The 24,218-nt window shown below is 41.0% G+C and overlaps 1 protein-coding gene across 1 annotated transcript in view; it reads left to right on the top strand.

Moving 5' to 3' along the window:
- Nucleotides 1–24,218, top strand: part of PYGB (glycogen phosphorylase B) — a gene marked incomplete in the record, with an annotated part of 274,969 nt that overhangs the window by 188,419 nt on the left and 62,332 nt on the right. The window contains 9 exon segments of the mRNA XM_053711965.1: nt 4,132–4,275; nt 5,144–5,236; nt 7,140–7,286; nt 8,189–8,352; nt 9,830–9,944; nt 10,697–10,798; nt 11,445–11,592; nt 17,941–17,999; nt 19,518–19,659. Of these exon segments, the coding sequence (XP_053567940.1) occupies nt 4,132–4,275; nt 5,144–5,236; nt 7,140–7,286; nt 8,189–8,352; nt 9,830–9,944; nt 10,697–10,798; nt 11,445–11,592; nt 17,941–17,999; nt 19,518–19,659 (1,114 nt within the window).

Genomic DNA, 24,218 nt, shown 5'->3' with positions numbered 1-24,218 from the left:
TTTAATACCACTGAGCCTTCCACCTCTGAGGGGTCCCCGTCCCGTGAGGTGCGCACCATGCTTTCATCTCCTAATACACATGCAGTTTTCTCATAGCACACCTGATCCTCCATCTGGAGGAGGCCTTTTAACTCCAGACTTCACTGCGCAGTTACAACCGGCGGTGTCTGCGATCATTAGTGCTTTACCTCGCCCTGCTAAGCGCAAGCGAAAGGTCAAATATTGCTACGGGGTCATCATCTAGTTTATTGGCTGTAGCTGATAAACGGTTATCTGAAGCTCTTTCTGATACTTCAGAGTGTGAACTTTCTGGGTCTGAATCGGCTGCCTCTATGCCTCAGATTGCGGAGGAACCAGATTTTAGATTTAGGATGGAGCACTTGCGCTTTCTTTTAAAGTAAGTTCTGGCTACCTTAGAGGTTCCAGAGGCCAAACTGCTTGAAGAACCTTTAATTCCTAAACTGGATAGAGTTTACGAAGACAGGCTTGTTCCTCAGACTTTCCCTGTTCCTGTAAAGATGGCAAACATTATTAAGAACAAATGGGAGAGGATTGGTTCTTCCTTCACCCCTTCGTCTGCCTTTAAGAAACTGTTCCTGGTCCCGGACTCTCAATTGGAGTTGTGGGGTTCCGTCCCTAAGGTGGATGGTGCTGTCTCCACGCTTGCAAAAAATACTATCCCACTGGAAGATAGTTTTTCGTTCAAAGAGCCCATGGATAAAAAGATGGAAACTCCGTTAAGAAAGATGTTTCAACATTCAGGATATTTATTTCAACCAGCGGTGGCAGTCTCCACAGTTGCGGGAGCACCTATCTACTGGTGTGACTCCTTATTGGAATTGATCGAGGTGGAAATTCCCCTCAATGTTATTCTTGATAGAATTAAGGCTTTAAGGGTCGATAATTATTTTATTTGTAATGCGAAAATGCTAATTATTCGTTTAAATTCTAAAACTGCTTGGTTTTCTGTTCAGGCCCACCGGGCTCTGTGGCTGAAGTTCTGGTCTGCGGACTTGACTTCCAAGTCCAGACTCCTTTCCCTTCCATTCAAGGGTAAAATTTTGTTTGATTACAGGGGGCAAGGGTGCCTTCCTACAGCAAGATAAAAAGAACAGATCTAAGGGACAATCTAATAATTTTCGTTCCTTTCGTTCTGATAAATCCCAGCACCAGCAATCCTCCTCTAAGACAGAGCAACCTAAGACTTATAAGCCAGCTCAGTCCTGGAATAAGTCCAAGCAGAGCAAGAAGCCCGCTGAAACTAAATCAGCATGAAGGGGTCACCCCCGGTCCGTCTATGAATCAGGTAGGGGGCAGACTTTCGCTCTTCTCAGAAGCTTCGTTCAGGGATGTGCAGGATCCTTGGGTCCTGGAGGTCATTGGTCAGGGTTACAGAATTGGGTTCAAGTCTCTTCCACCCAAGGGCAGATTCCTTCTCTCAAATCTGTCATCAAAACCAGAGAAGAGGGATTCCTTTCTGGTGTGCGTTCGGGATCTGTCCTTAGGAGTCATTGTCCTAGTTCCCATAGAGGAACGAGACTTGGGATAGTACTCAAACCTTTTCGTGGTCCCAAAGAAAGAGGGAACTTTCCGTTCGATTCTGAACCTAAAGTGCTTAAACAAGTTTCTGAACGTCCCCTCGTTCAAGATGGAGACGATAAGGTCTATCCTTCCCTTAGTCCAGAAGGGACAGTTCATGACCACTATAGATCTGAAGAATGCTTACCTTCATGTCCCAATCCACAGGGAACACTTTCAGTTCCTAAGGTTTGCCTTTCTGGACCAACACTTCCAGTTTATTGCTTTTCCGTTTGGCCTAGCTACTGCCCCAAGAATTTTCACAAAGGTTCTCGGGACTCTCTTAGCCGTGGCCAGAACCCAGGGCATTGCAGTAGCATGTTTTGCCCTCCGGACCTCCTCAAGGTCCTCTGTGGCGCAGTGTATGAAGGTGATTGGTCTCATGGTGTCCAGCATGGACATAATTCCCTTTGCTAGGTTCCGTCTCAGACCGTTAAAGCTGTGCATGCTAAGACAGTGAACGGCAATCATTTGAATCTGTCGCAACAGATCTCTCTGGAAAACCGGTAGAGAGAATCGCTCTCTTGGTGGCTCTGTCCAGATCACCTGTCTAGAGGGACATCCTTTTTAAGACCATCTTGGGAGATTGTGACTACAGATGTGAGTCTCTCAGAATGGGGAGCAGTGTGGGATGCCCAGAAGGCTCAGGGCCTTTGGTCTCGGGAGGAGAGCTCTATTCCGATCAACATTCTGGAACTTTGAGCAATCTTCAATGCTCTGAAGACTTGGCCCTGTCTGGGTTCGTCCCAGTTTATCAGATTCCAATCAGATAATATCACCTTGTGGCTTACATCAACCACCAGAGAGGATTCTGGAGTGGGTGGAGGCCCACAACTGTTCACTGTCAGCGATCCACATTCCAGGTGTGGACAACTGGGAAGCAGATTTTCTCAGCAGACAATCCTTTCATCCGGGGAATGGTCTCTCCATCCCGAGGTGTTTGCGGATATATGCAACAGGTGGGGGACTCCGGAGATAGATCTCATGGCGTCCCCCGCTCAATACCAAGCTACCCAGGTATGGATCGAGATGCAGGGATCCTCAGGCGGAGCTAATAGATGCATTAGTGGTGCCTTGGAGGTTCAGTCTAATATACCTTTTTCCGCCATTACCTCTCCTTCCTCGAGTAGTGACCTGCATCAAGCAGGAGCAGGCATCAGTGATACTGATTGCTCCATCGTGACCGCGAAGGATGTGGTTCGCGGATCTAGTGGGGATGTCGTCATCTCCTCCATGGAAGTTACCTGGTCACAGGGATTTGCTGGAACATGGTACTTTTGTTCATCAAAATCTAGATTTTCTGAGGCTGACTGCGTGGAGATTGAACGCTTAGTCCTAGCCAAGAGAGGTTTCTCTGAGAGAGATTGTGGTTTCTTCCTTGTGTCCTAATCCTTCTTCGATGAAATGGTTACTTCATAATTTGGATGTGGTTCGGGCCTTGAAGTTCTATCTTCAGGCTATGAAGGAGTTTAGACAGACTTCTTCTTTGTTTGTTGTCTATTTTGGGAAGCGTAGGGGGCAGAAGGCCTCATCCACTTCCTTATCTTTTTTGGTTGAGGAGCATTATTCGCTTAGCTTATGAGACAGTGGGACATAAGCCTCCTCAGAGGATTAAGGCTCATTCAACTAGAGCAGTGGCTTCCTCTTGGGCCTTCAAGAATGAGGCCTCTATGGATCAGATTTGTAGGGCGGCTACCTGGTCCTCCTTACATACCTTTTCTAAATTTTACAAGTTTGATGTTTTTCCTTTGGCTGAAGCAGCTTTTGGGAGAAAGGTTTTGCAGGCTGTGGTGCCCTCAGAATAGGGTCCGCCCCCTTTTTTGCCCTACCGTTCATTCAGTGTCCTCTGGAGCTTGGGTATATGTTTCCCACAAGTAAGGAACGAAGCCATGTACTCTCCTCATATTAAGAAGGAAAACATAAATTAAGCTAAGCAGATAATTTCCTTTCCTTCTGTATGAGGAGAGTCCATGGCCACCGCCCGTATTCTCCGAAGGGCGGACCTAAATTTTGTTTTGTTCTTCTGGCACCATTTATACCCTGATATTTCTCTTACTGTTCATTGTTCCCTTGGCAGAATGACTGGGATATGAGGGAAGTGGGGGAGGTATTTAAGCCTTTGGCTGGGGTATCTTTGCCTTCTCCTGGTGACCAGGTTCTGTATTCCCACAAGTAAGGAATGAAGCCGTACACTTTCCTCATACAGAAGGAAAGGAAATTATCTGGTAAGCATAATTTATGTTATAAAGAAGACAGTCTTAGGATACTTAGCAAACATAAAATATACAAAATGTTTTGCTAAAATTGCATTTTGTTTTTTTGGTGGAAATTATGTATTAAAGTTAATGGGCCACTTCTCCATCCCTATAACTGAATTGTGTCAATAAATGGTTTAATAGCAATATAACAATGCAATTTTTCCACCCCTGCAAAAAAACATACATTAATTTAGTTTTACAATATAGTAGTTCACATTTATAATGAGAAGTCATTTTTATTTTTTCAGATATTACATGTTAATCTCAGTTATTTTTCCCCATTTTTTTTTTTTAGTTCTTTGAAGGGAAGGAGTTGCGGCTGAAACAGGAGTATTTTGTTGTAGCTGCGACCCTGCAAGATATTATTCGACGCTTTAAATCCTCCAAGTTTGGATGTAGGGACCCTGTAAGAACCTGCTTTGATACATTCCCGGACAAGGTATATTAGTAAAATGTTCCGTACAAGTGTCTTATATACGGCTAGTTTCTATTGCATTTGAGAAACATACAAACATTTTATACAGACGTAAATCCCATTGGCATGTAATGGTATTCATGTAGATATAACATGATAAAATAATCTGTAATCTAAATGCATCTCATAATTTGAATAGACCAGTACTTTTTTCTGCATAAGGCAGAGGAAAGTAATATCTATAATACAATTTAAAAGTTGTTGTTTTTTCTAGCACATGTAGCTTAAAGGGACACAAAATATTTAAATAAAATGTGTGGCGCCCAGTGCATATTATCTTTGCTGGTTTTTTTAAATGGTCCAATCCTTATAACATTACAAATCCTCTGACATAGAGGTGCAGGAGCACAATCTCCTTACTTCAAGTGGCTTCTGATTGGCTGTAGCTACCACCAACTTGAAATTTGTAAAAAATGTACAGTGAACGGGCAGCCTAGTGGTTGGAGCTAAGTAAATATGCACCAACTAGGATATGTAAGTAGACTTAGAGAATGTTTTAATAAAATGGTCTGTATGCCCCGTGTCTTTGCAGTGCTTGTTACATGAGCGTTTAGCAATAAAACTTCCTTTTTTAGAGCAGTATGTTTTCTCCCAACCATATCCATTTAAAACAGAAGATGTAATAAAAAAAGTAATTTCAGATGTTAACAGGAGTGCACCTAGTGTGTGTTTTTTTATGTTATTTATGCAGTAGTTAGTAGATGCTGTAGAGCTCAATAGGTTTACATCCCACAATGCCACTGGCCCTAGAGTAAAATCTTGGTGTAATTGTGGATAAAAACAGTTATTTAGCTTTGCACAGCTTTTTATGACCGTGAATGTGTCTTCCCAGGTGGCAATTCAGCTGAATGACACCCACCCTGCACTCGCCATTCCTGAACTCATGAGAATCCTTGTAGATTTAGAACAATTGCCCTGGGACAAGGTAAGATAACAATGTGACTTCTTTCTTTGTCACTGGTAAGGAATTTAGGGGGAGATTATTCTATTTCCCTGAAAAGCCACTATTTACCCTGAAAACAGGATGTCGCGCAAAGGGGCATTTAGTACTAGACTTGTGCACAGCCGAAAAATTTGGTTCGGTTCGGATCGATTCAGATGTTTTAACATTTCGGATCAGATCGATTCGAATTCGGAAAAATTCTAATGAATTCGTTTCGGATTCGAATAAATTTGGCTTCGGTTCGAATCGGAAATTCGGAATTTCGGTATGTGCTGTGTATTAGACTAGTATTATGTACTGTATATTAGGTGTAACCCATAGCAGAGTGATATAACCTAATATACTGTACAATACTAGTGTAATCCATGGCCATCCGAATGTAACGAATAAATCCGAACTAATTCGGATTTATTCGGTAGATTCGGTACTACCGTAATTTGGAAATTCGAATCGATCCGAATCTCCGAATTTAACAAATTTGTCCGAATTTCGATTCTGAACGAATCGAACCGCACATGTCTAGCATTTACTGCATTTTCATATCAGAAGGAGATGTACAATTAAAATCATTATTTAAAAATCATACAAAGCGAATAATTGAACCATTCACACAAAAATACACAGAAAAAAATTGTATTGTTAAGGTGCATCAAAAATCAAAGCAAAATTGTTCACTAAATATCGTATTTTATCAAAAACTTAAAATTTATATATAAAGTACACAGGAATAAATGGTATAATATGTGCACAGCATACATTGTCATTTAAGTACACTAGATGTGCAAACAACACACCGAATTAGTACTTATTAGTACAAAATACAAAGTGTAATTGTTGTTTTTTCATAAAATAGGCTGAACATGGGCGTATATGAATTCTAAACAGTTCCGACCTCCAGTTCTCACTGTCTTTTCTCGCAAATGAAAAGGTCGTGAGCTTTTATCAAAATAGTCAAAATAGGAAAACATATGCCCATAAAAATATAGGCGATTTCAAGATGCTATAAGCAGTGTAATGTGATTTATATTGGCTGCAGGATTTCATTTTTAAAGTGCACCCTTGTCCTTGTGCACCATTACATTGTCAGACACTGAGCAATGGATACGTCAGTATCAGTTGTGCACATACATACATTTTCAGTATAAATGTTAATATGTTTAAAAAGAACATTAAAGTTGTGTTTATTTCTACACAAAGCGTTTAAAACTAATTTTGTTAGCAATATTTGAATTGTTTTGCAGTCTGGACACACACCCCTTAAAAGGATTCATGATTGTTGTTTATCTTAAAGGGACAGTCTAGTCCAAAATAAACTTTCATGATTCTGATAGGGCATGTCATTTTAAACAATTTTCCAATTGACTTTTATTACCAATTTTGCTTTGTTCTGTTGGTATTCTTAGTTGAAAGCTAAACCTAGGAGGTTCATATGCTAATTTCTAAGCCATTGAAGGCTGCCTCTTCTCTCAGGGCATTTTGACAGTTTTTCGCCACTAGAGGGTGTTAGTTCATGTGTGTCATATAGATAACACTGTGCTCATGCTCGTGGAGTTCCTAGGAGTCAGAACTGATTGGCTAAAATGCATGTCTGTCAAAAGAACTGAAATAAGGGAGCAGTTTGCAGAGGCTTAGATACAAGGTAATCACAGAGGTAAAATGTGTATTAATAGAACTGTGTTGGTTATGCAAAACTAGGGAATGGGTAATAAAGGGATTATCTATCTTTTAAAACAATAAATATTCTGGTGTAGACTGTCCCTTTAACTCCAGTTAGGATCAGATATAAAAGAGCTTTCTACAGTTTCTAACTCCTAGTTGCTCTATATACTGCAACATTAAAAAAAATATCTAAAGTAAAATGAATCATGCATCTGACTGTTTTTAGGCCTGGGAAGTTACTAAGAAGACCTGTGCGTATACGAACCACACAGTGCTCCCGGAAGCTCTGGAACGCTGGCCTGTCCATTTGTTTGAGAAACTGCTGCCTCGCCACCTAGAGATTATCTATGCAATTAACCAAAAACATCTGGATGTAAGATTATGTATCCGTTATTTTAATACAACTTCTATTTATCTATCTATCTATATCATCTATCTATCTATATATATGTCATCTATCTATCTATATATCTATATATCAGCTATCTATATATCATCTACCTATCTATCTATCTATCTATCTATCTATATATCTATATATCAGCTATCTATATATCATCTACCTATCTATCTATATATATATCTATATATCAGCTATCTATATATCATCTACCTATCTATCTATCTATCTATCTATCTATCTATATATCTATATATCTATATATCAGCTATCTATATATCATCTACCTATCTATCTATCTATCTATCTATCTATCTATCTATATATCTATATATCAGCTATCTATATATCATCTACCTATCTATCTATCATCTATCTATCTATCTATCATCTATCTATATATTTATCACTACCAGGTCAGATTTTTCGGATATCTTGAAACAAGATCTGGTTAGATATCTAAACCACCAATTAAAATACCAAAAAGTATTAGGGTTTTGAATAATAGTTTAGTGCAGGGGTGGGTAATTACTGGCCCTCCAGATGTTGTGGACTATACATCTCCCATGATGCTTTGGGAGATGCAGTGCATAACATCTGGAGGGCCGATAGTTGCCCACCCCTGGTTTAGTGTAATAACTCTTTATTGATTGAATATAATTTTTTACTCTAAAAAAAAAAGAGTTAACGTTTCTATATTCAGCTTTATTCTATGCCTTTTTAGTTGCTTTTAAGAACGTATAATTATAAATCAGACAGCGAAGATTTTTCCTTCAGTCACAATAAATAGGCATAAATGAAGTACATCAGTGGTTCCCAGTTGGTGGCGTTTTTTTACTCCTTCTGAGCTTATGGTTTCTTTCTTGTGTTTGCAGCATGTTGCAGCCCTGTATCCTGGGGACTTAGACCGTTTGAGGAGGATGTCTGTAGTTGAAGAAGGCGATTGTAAAAGGATCAACATGGCCAACCTGTGTGTGATTGGATCTCATGCTGTAAATGGAGTGGCCAGAATCCATTCGGAAATTGTGAAGCGTTCTGTGTGAGTAGATCGATCATATTGGTATAATGTATTGGAACAAATATATATATACACAACAATCTTCAGCTAATCTGATTGGATTGCCCCCATATTGTTAGCAATTCCAGCGACATTCTAGAGATTTATTGTTTTTCCATATACAGGGATGTTGCTTTCATATTGTTCATGAAAAATTATTTTTGAAGCTTAACATGTATTAGTTAAAGGGCCATAATACCCAAATGTTTAAACACTTGAAAGTGATGCAGTATAGCTGTAAAAAGCTGACTAGAAAATATCTCCTGAACAACTCTATGTAAAAAAGAAAGATATTTTACCTCAAAAGTTCCTCAATAGCCACCTCCCATTGTAAAGGATTTCTAAGCAGCATTTTAGTGTGTCTGTCCTGGGACAGCTGAAAGGATGAGCCTCGTGAACTCTCATATTATTTCACCAATCAGTTACTATGAAATCTCATGAGAGTTAAGAGATCACAGTAAGAGTTCATGACCTCAGCACTGCTGATGCTGATTGGCTGCTGTTAATTTCTTCATTTTTTTTTATTTTTACCTGCAACTGGGAGCAGGTGAAGTATAACTTTTTACATAGAACTTACTCTGCTGAGCTGAGGAGATTGTGAGGTAAAATATCTTCCTTTTTTACATAGAAATGCTCAGGTGATATTTTCCTGACAGCTTTTTACAGTTATACTGCATCAGTTTCAAGTGATTTAGCATATGAGTATTATGTCCCTTTAAATTACCTTTGAAAATTTCTCAGTATTTTTCAGAATAGCAGATGTGTTTTGTTTTTGTGCTATCCTAAGCACTGGGTATTCTGACGTTCACTGAACCATCACCCCAACAATTATACACAATGCATGGAGTGGTCATGTACCCCCCACTAGACAAACAGCAATAATTGATTTGCAATAAGTTGAAAAAATATATAATTTGTTGAGAATAAGGAGTAGATAACAGCCACTCAGAGACAGAGAGAGAGTAACAATGTATTCTGATACACAACAAAAACATCAAGGGAGCTACCATTATTAAAATTAACTATGTTATATCAAATTATGAACCTATAATGCCTACTAGTAATAATAGTAGTTTCCCAGAGTAAAATGTTGTTACCTGGGCTTTTAGTCACTGAGATTTCTTCACATATATTGAAAGGTATGCAGGTATATTTATTGTTTACAAAACAGGCTAAATCTATTGGTTTTCAAACCTGTCCTTAGGCATCCCTAACAGGCCAGATTTTGAGGAACTCTGAACTGAAGCACAGGTGAAATAATTAGTTGATTAGTAAACATGGTCATTAACCTGCTCTCACCTAAGGTAATCCTGATAATCTGTCCTGTTAGGTAGGCCTGAGAACAGGTTCGAAAAACAGTGGTCTAAATAGTTGCACCACATTCCTGAATTCCATTCCCATAATTTAGGTTGTGAATTTACCAGTTCCTATATGAAACTTCTATATGTTTATTTTATAGTTTCAAAGATTTTTATGACGTTGAACCAGAGAAATTCCAAAACAAGACAAATGGAATCACTCCAAGACGTTGGCTAATGCTGTGTAACCCAGGCCTTTCTGACATAATTTCTGAGGTAAAATTTCATTCCACAATATGCAATTTTAGTGAGATCTAATATTATACCACAAGAGCATTGTTATGTTCCTGTAATCACACCTTTACTAATACTGAGCTCCCAGTTGTGACATGTTGGGAATTGTCACATGTTAGGAGTAGTGTCCTGATGTCCCTCCAACCACTTCCTTTAACCTATTTATAGGGCTCTAGGCCTGCATAGAGACTGCCCTGACACCTGCCCAAATCACCAAGCATGAAAACAAATTTCTTGAACTAAACCCCAAAAACAGCCTGCCCATTGGTTTTCCTCCAGTTGCGCCCCCTTGGGGGCCGATTTATCATGGCCCGTATTTTGCCTAATGCACCTGTTTCCGTGCAAGCCTTCAGGCTCGCTGGAAACAGGAGTTTCTGTCGGCATTTATCCATGTCTGGCGGACATGATTGCTACAGTGGATCATGTCCACCAGACACTTGATAAATCCGCCCCTTAGTCTCTAATTGACTCAACACTTGTAGCTCAGTTACACCCCAGACTCCTCCCCAGCTGTTGTTTTCTTGATTTAGATTTTGGATATTTGTAGTTATTATACTATAAGTAGGTTTTGTATAGATGTTGTATCTGTTCCTCATTGTATACTGAAGTGCTTAAATGGAAAGCATCTCAGTCTTCATGTAGCTGGTAAAATTGAAACCACAATAAGGATTCAATTGAAATAAATTTGGAAGTAAACTTTTATTGAACTTCATGTTTTTGCTTTTTCTTTACAGAGAATTGGAGACGATTTTGCAACTGACTTAAGCCAGCTGAAGAAGTTATTAGTCTTCGTTAATGATGAAAGTTTTATTCATGATGTAGCCAAAGTGAAGCAGGTATTTTTTATGTTATCATAAGGATATGTGTAATATTGAAGAACTGGATCAGGAAGTAATGTGTATTCACATAATGCAATAAACCTTTCTAGGAACCTCATCAAATCAGGAAATCATAAGGTCATAGCTTGCTGAATACATTTAAAATGCTGATCATTCTGTAGCAAGGTTACTAACTTAAAAAAAATAAGTTATGTTTTTATGATCTGTTTTGAATCTTAAAGGGACATTAAACACTAAATAAATGTTTAAGTATAGTATTGAGGTTGTGGGTGCCACCATGTTTAAATCTAGCTTTCATTGCATTTGAGTGCTGACATGTGTGTGCATACATCAATAACTTTCCTTCAGATGCCTGCAGTATAATCTAGGTTCCAAAATGGCACCACCCATAGGTAGAGGGAGGTGCATGAAAAGTATTTAGCATTTAAGACAAGTTTGTAATTTAATTGGGATAAACTAAAACAAAATACTGGCATCTATCTTACCATTTTATAAAGGATTATTACTTTTAATTCCTTAGGTGGACTGCAGTACAGGGAAGCATTTAAAATACGCATTTTTTTTCTTTCATGCTTATTAGCTGTTTCCTGTGAGCCCATTCTGGCTACGAGTGATATTAATGCTATTGGTTTATTCATTTTAGGAGAACAAGCTGAAGTTTTCAGTTTATTTAGAAGAGGAATATAATGTGAAAATCAATCCATCTTCATTGTTTGATGTACACGTCAAGAGAATCCATGAATACAAGAGGCAGATACTAAACTGTTTACATATCATTACCCTCTATAACCGTAAGTATGCAACAGACAATATGTGTGGCAAAATAACATTTCCTTCCATAAGGCAGGGAGAGTCCACAACTTCATTCCTTACGGTTGGGAAATACAACACCTGGCCACCAAGAGAAGGCAAAGACACCGAAGCCAAAGGCTTAAATATGACTCCCACTTCCCCTATCCTCCAGTCATTCTTTGCCTTTCGTCACTATAGGAGGTGGCAGACAAGTTTCAGAAGATTTGGATAGTCCTGTAATGGGTATGTTCCCTTCAAGAAAGGACTGGAGTTTTAAGTAATCATGTCAACCTCTCAGTTATAATATTGATGAAAGTTAGAGTCTGGAGATGCAGGGAAAGTTTTTCTGCGAACCCATCCAGACTGTCGCCTAACAACTCCTGAGCAATCAGTGTTGACGAGTTTCACTACTTGCTGTTACACACTCAAGTCCATGTCAGAGCGCCGCTGCAAGACTGTCACACTTGAGAGGCTGTGCCTGTTCCACAGCATGGATCCTGGAGGGTAAGACCGTTTTATATATACACTTTTGCTGTACAGGGTCACAGTGTGGCTCCTTTATGTCTCGATAGGATCAAGGGTTAATATCTCCTTCAGGGAGATTATTTGAACAGCTAGGGGTTAGTTATAAGTGCTTTATGTGAGAGTTTTCGGCTCATAGACTGTGTGCTTTTGGCTCGGAACAAACAGGTTTAACTTTCGTTTTTGAGTGTTGCGCATCTCATAATAGCTAAGCACCTTATTCATAGCAGGGGAATTCCTGTCCTACGCACCACGTAACCAGGTTCACTCTTTCCATTTTCCTACGATCTTGCTGCGTACATCACTCTTAAGGAGAGCATTTTCACTGTTAGCTGTCTGAGTCTAGGAGGTAGTGAGTGCGCCAGCCATTGGGATTATAAAGGTGCAGTTTTTTTAATAAAAGCGTTCTTTTTTCTCTGTCCTTCTGTGGATAAATCTTAGCTATGGAGAACTCTGATACTTCATTAGAAGGCTCCGCTCCTTCTGTACGGATTAATAATTCCAGTTTATATTATGAGGAGGTTGTGGTTTGCCCGCCTGCTCAATTTTGTTCCATTTGCCTAAGCAATGTTCTAAAGTCTAAGAAGGAAGACAAGCCTGCTAATACTCATAGCGTTATTAGTCCCTCTAAGCCGTCTACCTCTCAGGAATCTGTGTCCCGAGAGATTACTACCCTTTCTATCCACATGTAGTTCCCCGCGGCTCTACTAAGCCTCCATCTGGAGGGGGCTTTTTTCCTGCGGAATTTACCGTGCATCAGCGATGTCTGCGGCCCTGAGTGCCTTACCTCCCTCTAGCAAACGTAAGAGAAAGGTTAAAATAATTCTCCTCTAAATATTTGTCGGATTTAGCTACACTGTCCCAGCTATCCGAGGATGAGTTAACCTCTGTAGCTATAGAGGGTGAACTTTCTGAGTCAGAAACTTCAGTTTCTAAACCTCCTTCAGCGGAGGGAACCCTCCTTTAGATTTAAAATTGAGCATCTGCGTTTTTTATTAAAGGAGGTTCTGTCTACGCTAGAGGTTTCAGAGGCTAAACTCCCTGAGAAACCTAAGATCCCTAAATTAGACAGGGTTTATGAAGACAGGAAGGTCCCTCTGACTTTTCCTGTGCCAGTTAAGATGGCGAACGTTATTAGTAACGAATGGGAAAGAATAGGAACTTCTTTTTCCCCCTCGTCTACTTTTAAAAAATTATTCCCGGTCCCTGACTCTCAATTAGATTTGTTGGGCTCCATCCCTAAGGTGGATGGCGTTATTTCTACGCTGGCTAAGTGTACTACTATCCCTCTGGAGGATAGTTCTACTTTTAGAGAGCCTATGGATAAGAAAATGGAATCTTTTCTGAGGAAAATGTTTCAACATACAGGGGTTTTATTTCAACCGGCGGCAGATGTAGCCATGGTTGCTGGAGCAGCTACCCACTGGTGTGACACTCTGTCGGAGCTCATTGAGGTGGAGACTCCCCTCGAGAATTTTCAGGAGAGAATTAAAGCTCTGAGAATTGCTAACTCCTTCATCTGTGAAGTGAATATGCAGATTATTCGCCTAAATGCAAAGGCTTCTGGCTTTGCGGTCCTGGCCCGCCGGGCTTTCTGGTTGAAGTCTTGGTCTGCGGATATGACTTCTAAATCTAGACTCCTTTCTCTTCCTTTCAAGGGGAAGATTTTATTCGGTCCAGGGCTGGACTCCATTATTTCTATGGTTACCGGAGGGAAAGGTACCGTCCTACCGCAGGATAAGAAGAATAGGCCTACGGGCGGCAATTGTCTAATTTTTGTTCCTTTCTTTCTGACAAATCACAATGACAGCAATCCTTATCCAAGTCTGAGCAGCCCAAGCGTACTTGGAAGCCGTCTCAGTCCTGGAATAAGTCCAAAAAGACTAAAAAGCCCACGGAGAACAAATTGGCATGAAGGGGCGGCCCCCCATGAAGGGGCGGCCCCCTATACGGGATCGGATCGAGTAGGGGGCAGACGGTCTCTCTTTTTTCAGACGCTTGGTTCCAGGGTGTACAGGATCCTTGGGTCCTGGAGGTTGTATCTCAGGGATACCAGATAGGATTCAAATCTCATCTGCCCAGGGGCAGATTCCTACTCTCCAGTCTGTCTACAAGACCAGAAAAGAGGACTGTCTTTTTAGGTTGCATACGGGAAAGCAGAAAGAGGTTTACAGCAGAAAGAGGTTTGGGGTTTTATTCAAACCTTTTCGTGGTTCTCAAAAAAGGAGGGACCTTTTCATCCAATTCTGGACTTAAAGTCCAAGTTTATGAGTGTTCCCTCTTTCAAGATGGAGACAATAAGGTCTATCCTTCCTCAGGAAGGACAGTTTATGACCACCATAGACCTGAAGGATGCATACCTTCATGTTCCGATACACAGGGAACATTTTCAGTTCCTGAGGTTTGCCTTTGTGGACCAGCACTTCCAGTTCATAGCTCTTCCGTTTGGCCTAGCAAATGCTCCAAGGATATTTTCAAAGGTCCTGGGGGCTTTTCTAGCCATTGCCAGAACAGGAGGTATTGCAGTAGCGTCTTACCTGGACAATATCTTGGCACCATCATTTTGTCTAGCAGAAGAAAACTCGGGGAGTCCCTACTCAGGCTTCTTCGATCACATGGATGAAAGATAAACTTGGAAAAGAGTTCTCTTACTCCAAGTACAAGGTTCAATTTCCTTGGGACAATAATAGACTCCATATCCATGAGAATATTTCTCACAGATCAGAGACGTTGCAAGCTAACTACTGCATGTCTTGCCCTCCATGCCTCCTTGAGACCCTCATCTCAGACCCTTACAACTATGAATGTTGAGACCATTTAGATCTGTCTCAACAGATTGTGCTGGACAACCTGTCGAGAGACTCGCTCTCTTGGTGGCTCTGTCCAAATCATCTGTCCCAAGGCACGTGCTTTTTGAGACCGTCCTGGGAGATTGTGACTACGGACGCAAGCCTTTCCGGCTGGGGAGCCGTTTGGGATGCCAAGAAGGCACAAGGGCTGTGGACTCAGGAGAAGTCCTCCCTTCCGATCAATATATTGGAACTCCGGGCGATCTTCAATGCCTTGAAGGCTTGGCCCCTTCTGGGTTCGTCCCAGTTTATCAGATTCCAATTAGACAATATAACCTTGGTTGCCTACATCAACTATCAGGGGGGAACGAGAAGTCCCTTGGCGATGAGAGAAGTATCTCAGATACTAGAGTGGTCGGAGACTCACAGATGTACGCTGTCAGCGATCCACATTCCGGGTGTGAACAACTGGAAAGCGGACTTCCTCAGCAGGCAACCCTTTCACCCAGGGGAATGGTCTCTCCACCCCGAGGTGTTTGCAGAGATATGCAGCGAGTGGGGGACACCGGAGATAGATCTCATGGCATCCCACCTCAATACCAAGCTACCCAGGTACGGGTCGAGGGATCCTCAGGCAGAACTGATAGATGCCCTATTAGTACCATAGAGGTTCAGACTCATATTTTTCCTCCTTTACCACTTCTCCCTCGTGTGGTGGCTTGCATCAAGCAGGAGCGAACATCAGTGATTCTGATTGCTCCATCGTGGCCGCAAAGGACGTGGTTTGCGGATCTAGTGGGGATGTCCTCATCTCCTCAGTGAAGGTTACCTTGTCGCAGAGATTTCCTGATACAGGGTCCATTCATTCATCAAAATCTAGATTCTCTGAGGCTGACTGTGTGGAGATTGAACCTCTAGTCTTAGCCAAGAGAGGGTTTTCTGAGAGTGTTATCGACAATCTGGTTCAAGTTTGTAAGCCAGTTTCTCGTTGTATCTACCATAAAGTGTGGAGGACTAACTTGTACTGGTGTGAAGAGTGTGGCTTTTCCTGGTATAAGGTTAAGGTTGCCAGAATTGTATATTTTCTCCAGGATAGACTGGAGAAGGGTCTATCTGCTAGTTCCCTGAAGGGACAGATATCGGCTCTGTCGGTGTTACTGCACAAGAGATTGACTGAGCTTCCGGATGTGCTGTCCTTTGTTAAGGCTCTGACTAGGATCAGACCTGTGTTTAGATCTGGGGCTCAGCCTTGGAGCCTAAATCTTGTTCTTAGTGTTTTGCAGCAGGCTCCGTTTGAGCTTATGCATACTGTTGACATTAAATTGTTATCTTGGAAGGTTCTTTTTTTGTTGGCTATTGCCTCTGCGCGCAGAGTTTCTGAGATTTCTGCTTTGTAATGTGACCCCCCGTATCTTGTTTTTCATGCTGATAAGGCGGTTTTATGTACTAAATTAGGGTTTCTCCCTAAGGTGGTGTCGGATCGTAGCATTAATCAAGAAATTGTTGTTCATGCCTTGAAGTTCTATCTTCAGGCTACTAAGGAATTCAGACAGACAATCTTCTTCTTTGTTTGTCATCTATATGGGGAAGTGTAAGGGGCAGAAGGCTACTACAACTTTCCTATCTTTCTGGTTAAGGAGTGTAATTCGCTTAGCTTATGAGACAGTGGGGCGACAGCCTCCTGAGAGGATAACGGCTCATTCCACTAGAGCAGTGGCTTCCTCCTGGGCTTTTAAGAACGAAGCCTCTATAGATCAGATTTGTAAGGCGGCTACCTGGTCCTCCTTACACACTTTTTCTAAATTTTACAAGTTTAATGTGTTTGCTTCGGCTGAAGCAGCTTTCGGGAGAAAAGTTTTGCAGGCTGTGGTGCCCTCAGTATAGGGTCTGCCTCTTTTTTTGTTCCCTCCCGTTATTCCTTCAGTGTCCTCTGGAGTCTGGGTATAGTTTTCCCAACAGTAAGGAATGAAGTTGTGGACTCTCCATGCCTTATGGAAGGAAAACATAATTTATGCTTACCAGATAAATTCCTTTCCTTCCTGGCAGGGAGAGTCCACGACCCCGCCCGTAATTTATTTTTGTTGGGCGACTCCTTTTTTATATTATTTCTTTTGGCACTTTTATACCCTGATGTTTCTCCTGCTTTTCCTTGTTCCCTCGGCAGAATGACTGGGGGATAGGGGAAGTGGGAGGGATATTTAAGCTTTTGGCTGGGGTGTCTTTGCCTCCTCCTGGTGGCCAGGTGTTGTATTTCCCAACAGTAAGGAATGAAGTTGTGGACTCTCCCTGCCAGGAAGTAAAGGAATTTATCTGGTATCATAAATTATGTTATTCAACAGTGTTCTCCCCAGGACCTTTTAAGGAGGGGCACCACCCGGCTGAATTTAGTGACCATCTGGCTAAAACTTCAGCCAATATTAAGCTAAAATTAGCTAATATTTGACATTTTCAATTTTTATTGTAAAAATTATCTTTAAATACATTTATGATAAATTATGCAAATAATTTGTGCTTTGGATAGCACTGTTCAATTTATTCATGACATTTTGATTTATTGCATTTTTACACACTGAAAGCTACTAAAAGGGAAAAATGATGTATTTGGGGAAATGTCATTGTAGCAAAGGCACTCTCATAATGCCAAGGAACTTGTAGTACCAATGAGCTATTTATACCCTTTAAGGACCATAGTATTTTGGACATCAAAGAGAAACATTTTACTTTGGCCATTTGCATTATGTTTTAGCCTATCTGATTGGTTCAGAGTGCTGTGTGGTTGACATACAAGGCAGGGAGCTGATTGACTCAGTTCACATACACTATGTGCGGAGGTGTGAACAGATCTTTAGACCATCTGGATTTATATATACATTGGTACTGTCCTTCAAATCTCTTTTTGTATTTTCCTACTATATTTCAAAGTATTATCTATCATACTTTCCTTTAGCACACACACCACACAATCATAACTATTTCTAAACGGTCAGCGTTCAGATATGTGATCCACTAGCACTGACTTAATGTCTTGTCTTTCAGGAATCAAGAAAGATCCAACAAAAATATTTGTGCCAAGAACAGTTATGATTGGAGGAAAGGTACAATACTTTTATATCTATTCTTTGGACATTTCTTACCATGAAAGGCTAATTTTAACAAATAATTAATAATGGTGCACTAAAGAACATCCAGGGCTGCACAAGGGAAAACTGTATCCGAGCACAAACATAGAGAACTCTGCACTTTCCACTTAGTAAACTTTATTGCAATAAAGCTGACTACAAGGAGAGTGCTCTATATTTGTAAAAATATTGAACTTTTAGTTTGCTGGATACATTTGTTCATGCTAAATAAGTGGTGATTGTTTGCAAAACATTCAACATTTATATTTTTGCTACAAAAAAATTACATTTTCCTATATCAAGTTTAAAGGGACACTGAACCCAAATTTTTTCTTTCGTGATTCATTAAGAACGTGCAATTTTAAAGCAACTTTCTAATTTACTCCTATTATCTGTTTCTTTGTTCTCTTGCTATCTTTATTTGAAAAAGAAGGCATCTTAGCTTTTTTTCTTGGTTCAGGACTCTGGACAGCAGTTTTTGATTGGTGGATGAATGTATCCACCAATCAGCAAGGACAACCTAGGTTGTTCACCAAAAATGGGCCGACATCTAAACTTACATTCTTGTATTTCAAATAAAGATACCAAGAGAATAAAGAAAATTTGATAATAGGAGTAAATTAGAAAGTTGCTTAACATTTCATGCTCTATCTGAATCACAAAAGAAAAAATTTGGGTTCAGTGTCCCTTTAACGATGAAAAATTAAATGAAAGATTCAAATGTGACATTTACATATTGGTTCTCATAGACTTCATTGTACGTCTCTGGGAATCACCGTTCTGATGTAAAGGTTGAATGTTCCATTTGATAGTCACGTGTTAACATTTGCTATTAGGATGTTAAATAGACATCCTCAAACTTGGCCCTCCAGAGATTTTGGAACTACATTTCCCATGATGCTCAGCCAGCTGATATGCTGACTGAGCATCATGGGAAATGTAGTTCCATAACCTCTCTATGGCCAAGTTTAAGGATGTCTGTGTTAAAGGGACAGTGCTCATCAATTTTTATATAACTGCATGTAATAGACACTAAAAGATTTTACTGTATAAATACAGTAAAATGTTTACTTAGAAGCTCCCAGTTTAGCACTGTTGATGAGGTTAGGTTTGGGCACCTAGTGAAAGGGGCTGCAAAAACATGAGGGGCTGACACTCCCCCTTTCCCCCAATTGGCTACATATGAAAAGACAGATACCATAAACAGGAGCCAGGAGTAGTCTGTAAACGTGTGTATACATCTGGCACTGTGGGGCTTGGTTAGGAGTCTGAGAATCAGCAAAACTATACATTGTTAGTAAAACACTACCAGATGGGCTATATAAATGGATCAACTACAAAATATTTATGCAAAGACAAATCTAGTGTGCAATGTCCCTTTAATGTGTACTATAGAAATGTTGAAACGGTAGATTGTATATTATTGCTATTCTCCTATTTAAATGTAAAACAAAACAGACATTTGCTACAGCTGATCTCTGCGTTACCATGCAGGCTGCTCCTGGGTACCACATGGCTAAAATGATAATCAAATTAATCACCTCCGTTGGAAGAGTGGTGAACAGTGATCCTATCATTGGGGACAGGCTGAAGGTTATCTACTTGGAGAACTACAGAGTATCCCTGGCTGAGAAAGGTACCACAAACTGGGAAAATATAGGAGAAATAAAAGGCATTTCTACACACACTGTCAACACCAATTTAGGAATTATTACAGGGAATCCGGAGTAGTAAAGGGACATAAAATTCAACATTTTCATGATAGAAAATATAATTTTCTCCAACATAGGTGTGTCCGGTCCACGGCGTCATCCTTACTTGTGGGATATTCTCTTCCCCAACAGGAAATGGCAAAGAGCCCAGCAAAGCTGGTCACATGATCCCTCCTAGGCTCCGCCTACCCCAGTCATTCTCTTTGCCGTTGTACAGGCAACATCTCCACGGAGATGGCTTAGAGTTTTTTAGTGTTTAACTGTAGTTTTTCATTATTCAATCAAGAGTTTGTTATTTTCAAATAGTGCTGGTACGTACTATTTACTCAGAAACAGAAAAGAGATGAAGAATTCTGTTTGTATGAGGAAAATGATTTTAGCAACCGTAACTAAAATCCATGGCTGTTCCACACAGGACTGTTGAGAGCATTAACTTCAGTTGGGGGAACAGTTTGCAGTCCTTTGCTGCTTGAGGTATGACACATTCTAACAAGACGATGTAATGCTGGAAGCTGTCATTTTCCCTATGGGATCCGGTAAGCCATGTTTATTACGATTGTAAATAAGGGCTTCACAAGGGCTTATTTAGACTGTAGACATTTTTTGGGCTAAATCGATTGATATTAACACTTATTTAGCCTTGAGGAATCATTTATTCTGGGTATTTTGATATAATTATATCGGCAGGCACTGTTTTAGACACCTTATTCTTTAGGGGCTTTCCCAAAGCATAGGCAGAGTCTCATTTTCGCGCCGGTGTTGCGCACTTGTTTTTGAGAGGCATGGCATGCAGTCGCATGTGAGAGGAGCTCTGATACTGATAAAAGACTTCTGAAGGCATCATTTGGTATCGTATTCCCCTTGGGTTTGGTTGGGTCTCAGCAAAGCAGATACCAGGGACTGTAAAGGGGTTAAAGCTTAAAACGGCTCCGGTTCCGTTATTTTAAGGGTTAAAGCTTCCAAAATTGGTGTGCAATATTTTCAAGGCTTTAAGACACTGTGGTGAAAGTTTGGTGAATTTTGAACAATTCCTTCATGTTTTTTCGCAATTGCAGTAATAAAGTGTGTTCAGTTTAAAATTTAAAGTGACAGTAACGGTTTTATTTCAAAACGTTTTTTGTACTTTCTTATCAAGTTTATGCCTGTTTAACATGTCTGAACTACCAGATAGACTGTGTTCTGAATGTGGGGAAGCCAGAATTCCTATTCATTTAAATAAATGGACATCGTCCTGGCCTTTCTCAGATCGCACGGCTGGAAAGTGAACGTGGAAAAGAGTTCTCTATCCCCGTCAACAAGGGTTCCCTTCTTGGGAACAATTATAGACTCCTCAGAAATGAGGATTTTTCTAACAGAGGCCAGAAAGACAAAGCTTCTGGACTCTTGTCGAATACTTCATTCCGTTCCTCTTCCTTCCGTAGCTCAGTGCATGGAAGTGATCGGGTTGATGGTAGCGACAATGGACATAGTTCCTTTTGCGCGCATTCATCTAAGACCATTACAACTGTGCATGCTCAGTCAGTGGAATGGGGACTATACAGACTTGTCTCCAAAGATACAAGTAAATCAGAGGACCAGAGACTCACTCCGTTGGTGGCTGTCCCTGGACAACCTGTCACGAGGGATGACATTCCACAGACCAGAGTGGGTCATTGTCACGACCGACGCCAGTCTGATGGGCTGGGGCGCGGTCTGGGGATCCCTGAAAGCTCAGGGCCTTTGGTCTCGGGAAGAATCTCTTCTACCGATAAATATTCTGGAACTGAGAGCGATATTCAATGCTCTCAAGGCTTGGCCTCAGCTAGCGAGGACCAAGTTCATACGGTTTCAATCAGACAACATGACGACTGTTGCGTACATCAACCATCAGGGGGGAACAAGGAGTTCCCTAGCGATGGAAGAAGTGACCAAGATTATTCTATGGGCGGAGTCTCACTCCTGCCACCTGTCTGCTATCCACATCCCGGGAGTGGAAAATTGGGAAGCGGATTTTCTGAGTCGTCAGACATTGCATCCGGGGGAGTGGGAACTCCATCCGGAAATCTTTGCCCAAGTCACTCAACTTTGGGGCATTCCAGACATGGATCTGATGGCCTCTCGTCAGAACTTCAAAGTTCCTTGCTACGGGTCCAGATCCAGGGATCCCAAGGCGGCTCTAGTGGATGCACTAGTAGCACCTTGGACCTTCAAACTAGCTTATGTGTTCCCGCCGTTTCCTCTCATCCCCAGGCTGGTAGCCAGGATCAATCAGGAGAGGGCGTCGGTGATCTTGATAGCTCCTGCGTGGCCACGCAGGACTTGGTATGCAGATCTGGTGAATATGTCATCGGCTCCACCTTGGAAGCTACCTTTGAGACGAGACCTTCTTGTTCAGGGTCCGTTCGAACATCCGAATCTGGTTTCACTCCAGCTGACTGCTTGGAGATTGAACGCTTGATTTTATCGAAGCGAGGTTTCTCAGATTCTGTTATCGATACTCTTGTTCAGGCCAGAAAGCCTGTAACTAGAAAGATTTACCACAAAATTTGGAAAAAATATATCTGTTGGTGTGAATCTAAAGGATTCCCTTGGGACAAGGTTAAGATTCCTAGGATTCTATCCTTCCTTCAAGAAGGATTGGAAAAAGGATTATCGGCAAGTTCCCTGAAGGGACAGATTTCTGCCTTGTCGGTGTTACTTCACAAAAAACTGGCAGCTGTGCCAGATGTTCAAGCCTTTGTTCAGGCTCTGGTTAGAATCAAGCCTGTTTACAAACCTTTGACTCCTCCTTGGAGTCTCAATCTAGTTCTTTCAGTTCTTCAGGGGGTTCCGTTTGAACCCTTACATTCCGTTGATATTAAGTTATTATCTTGGAAAGTTTTGTTTTTAGTTGCAATTTCTTCTGCTAGAAGAGTTTCAGAATTATCTGCTCTGCAGTGTTCTCCTCCTTATCTGGTGTTCCATGCGGATAAGGTGGTTTTACGTACTAAACCTGGTTTTCTTCCAAAAGTTGTTTCTAACAAAAACATTAACCAGGAGATTATCGTACCTTCTCTGTGTCCGAAACCAGTTTCAAAGAAGGAACGCTTGTTGCACAATTTGGATGTTGTTCGCGCTCTAAAATTCTATTTAGATGCTACAAAGGATTTTAGACAAACATCTTCCCTGTTTGTTGTTTATTCAGGTAAAAGGAGAGGTCAAAAAGCAACTTCTACCTCTCTCTCTTTTTGGATTAAAAGCATCATCAGATTGGCTTACGAGACTGCCGGACGGCAGCCTCCCGAAAGAATCACGGCTCATTCCACTAGGGCTGTGGCTTCCACATGGGCCTTCAAGAACGAGGCTTCTGTTGATCAGATATGTAGGGCAGCGACTTGGTCTTCACTGCACACTTTTACCAAATTTTACAAGTTTGATACTTTTGCTTCTTCTGAGGCTATTTTTGGGAGAAAGGTTTTGCAAGCCGTGGTGCCTTCCATTTAGGTGACCTGATTTGCTCCCTCCCTTCATCCGTGTCCTAAAGCTTTGGTATTGGTTCCCACAAGTAAGGATGACGCCGTGGACCGGACACACCTATGTTGGAGAAAACAGAATTTATGTTTACCTGATAAATTTCTTTCTCCAACGGTGTGTCCGGTCCACGGCCCGCCCTGGTTTTTTAATCAGGTCTGATAATTTATTTTCTTTAACTACAGTCACCACGGTACCATATGGTTTCTCCTATGCTATTATTCCTCCTTAACGTCGGTCGAATGACTGGGGTAGGCGGAGCCTAGGAGGGATCATGTGACCAGCTTTGCTGGGCTCTTTGCCATTTCCTGTTGGGGAAGAGAATATCCCACAAGTAAGGATGACGCCGTGGACCGGACACACCGTTGGAGAAAGAAATTTATCAGGTAAACATAAATTCTGTTTTAAGACACTTTAAAATTCACTTCTGTTATCAAATTTACTTTGTTATCTTGGTATCCTTCACTGAAAAACGTGCATATCCTCAGCAGCAGAAATGTGCTACTGGTGGGGCTAGCTTGGGATTGGTGGCTGCACAAATTTGTCTATTATCATTGGCTCAAGAGATGCGTTCAGCTAGCTCCCAGTAGTGCATTGCTGCTATAGAGCTGACTTTAACTATGTGTGTAATCATTTTGCATGGTTTCAGCGCATAGCTATATTTTCTTTTTGTACTTTTATGTCCCTTTAAGGTTTTTGTCCCTTTAAGGTTTTGTGGAAATATATATATTTCTCCAACATAGGTGTGTCCGGTCCACGGCGTCATCCTTACTTGTGGGATATTCTCTTCCCCAACAGGAAATGGCAAAGAGCCCAGCAAAGCTGGTCACATGATCCCTCCTAGGCTCCGCCTACCCCAGTCATTCTCTTTGCCGTTGTACAGGCAACATCTCCACGGAGATGGCTTAGAGTTTTTTAGTGTTTAACTGTAGTTTTTATTATTCAATCAAGAGTTTGTTATTTTGAAATAGTGCTGGTATGTACTATTTACTCA

This window comes from Bombina bombina, chromosome 4 (genome assembly GCF_027579735.1).
Source record: "Bombina bombina isolate aBomBom1 chromosome 4, aBomBom1.pri, whole genome shotgun sequence".
Taxonomy (NCBI): Eukaryota; Metazoa; Chordata; class Amphibia; order Anura; family Bombinatoridae; genus Bombina; species Bombina bombina.
Note: the sequence above shows the minus strand (reverse complement) of the source record. Positions and strands in the feature narration are given on the sequence as shown.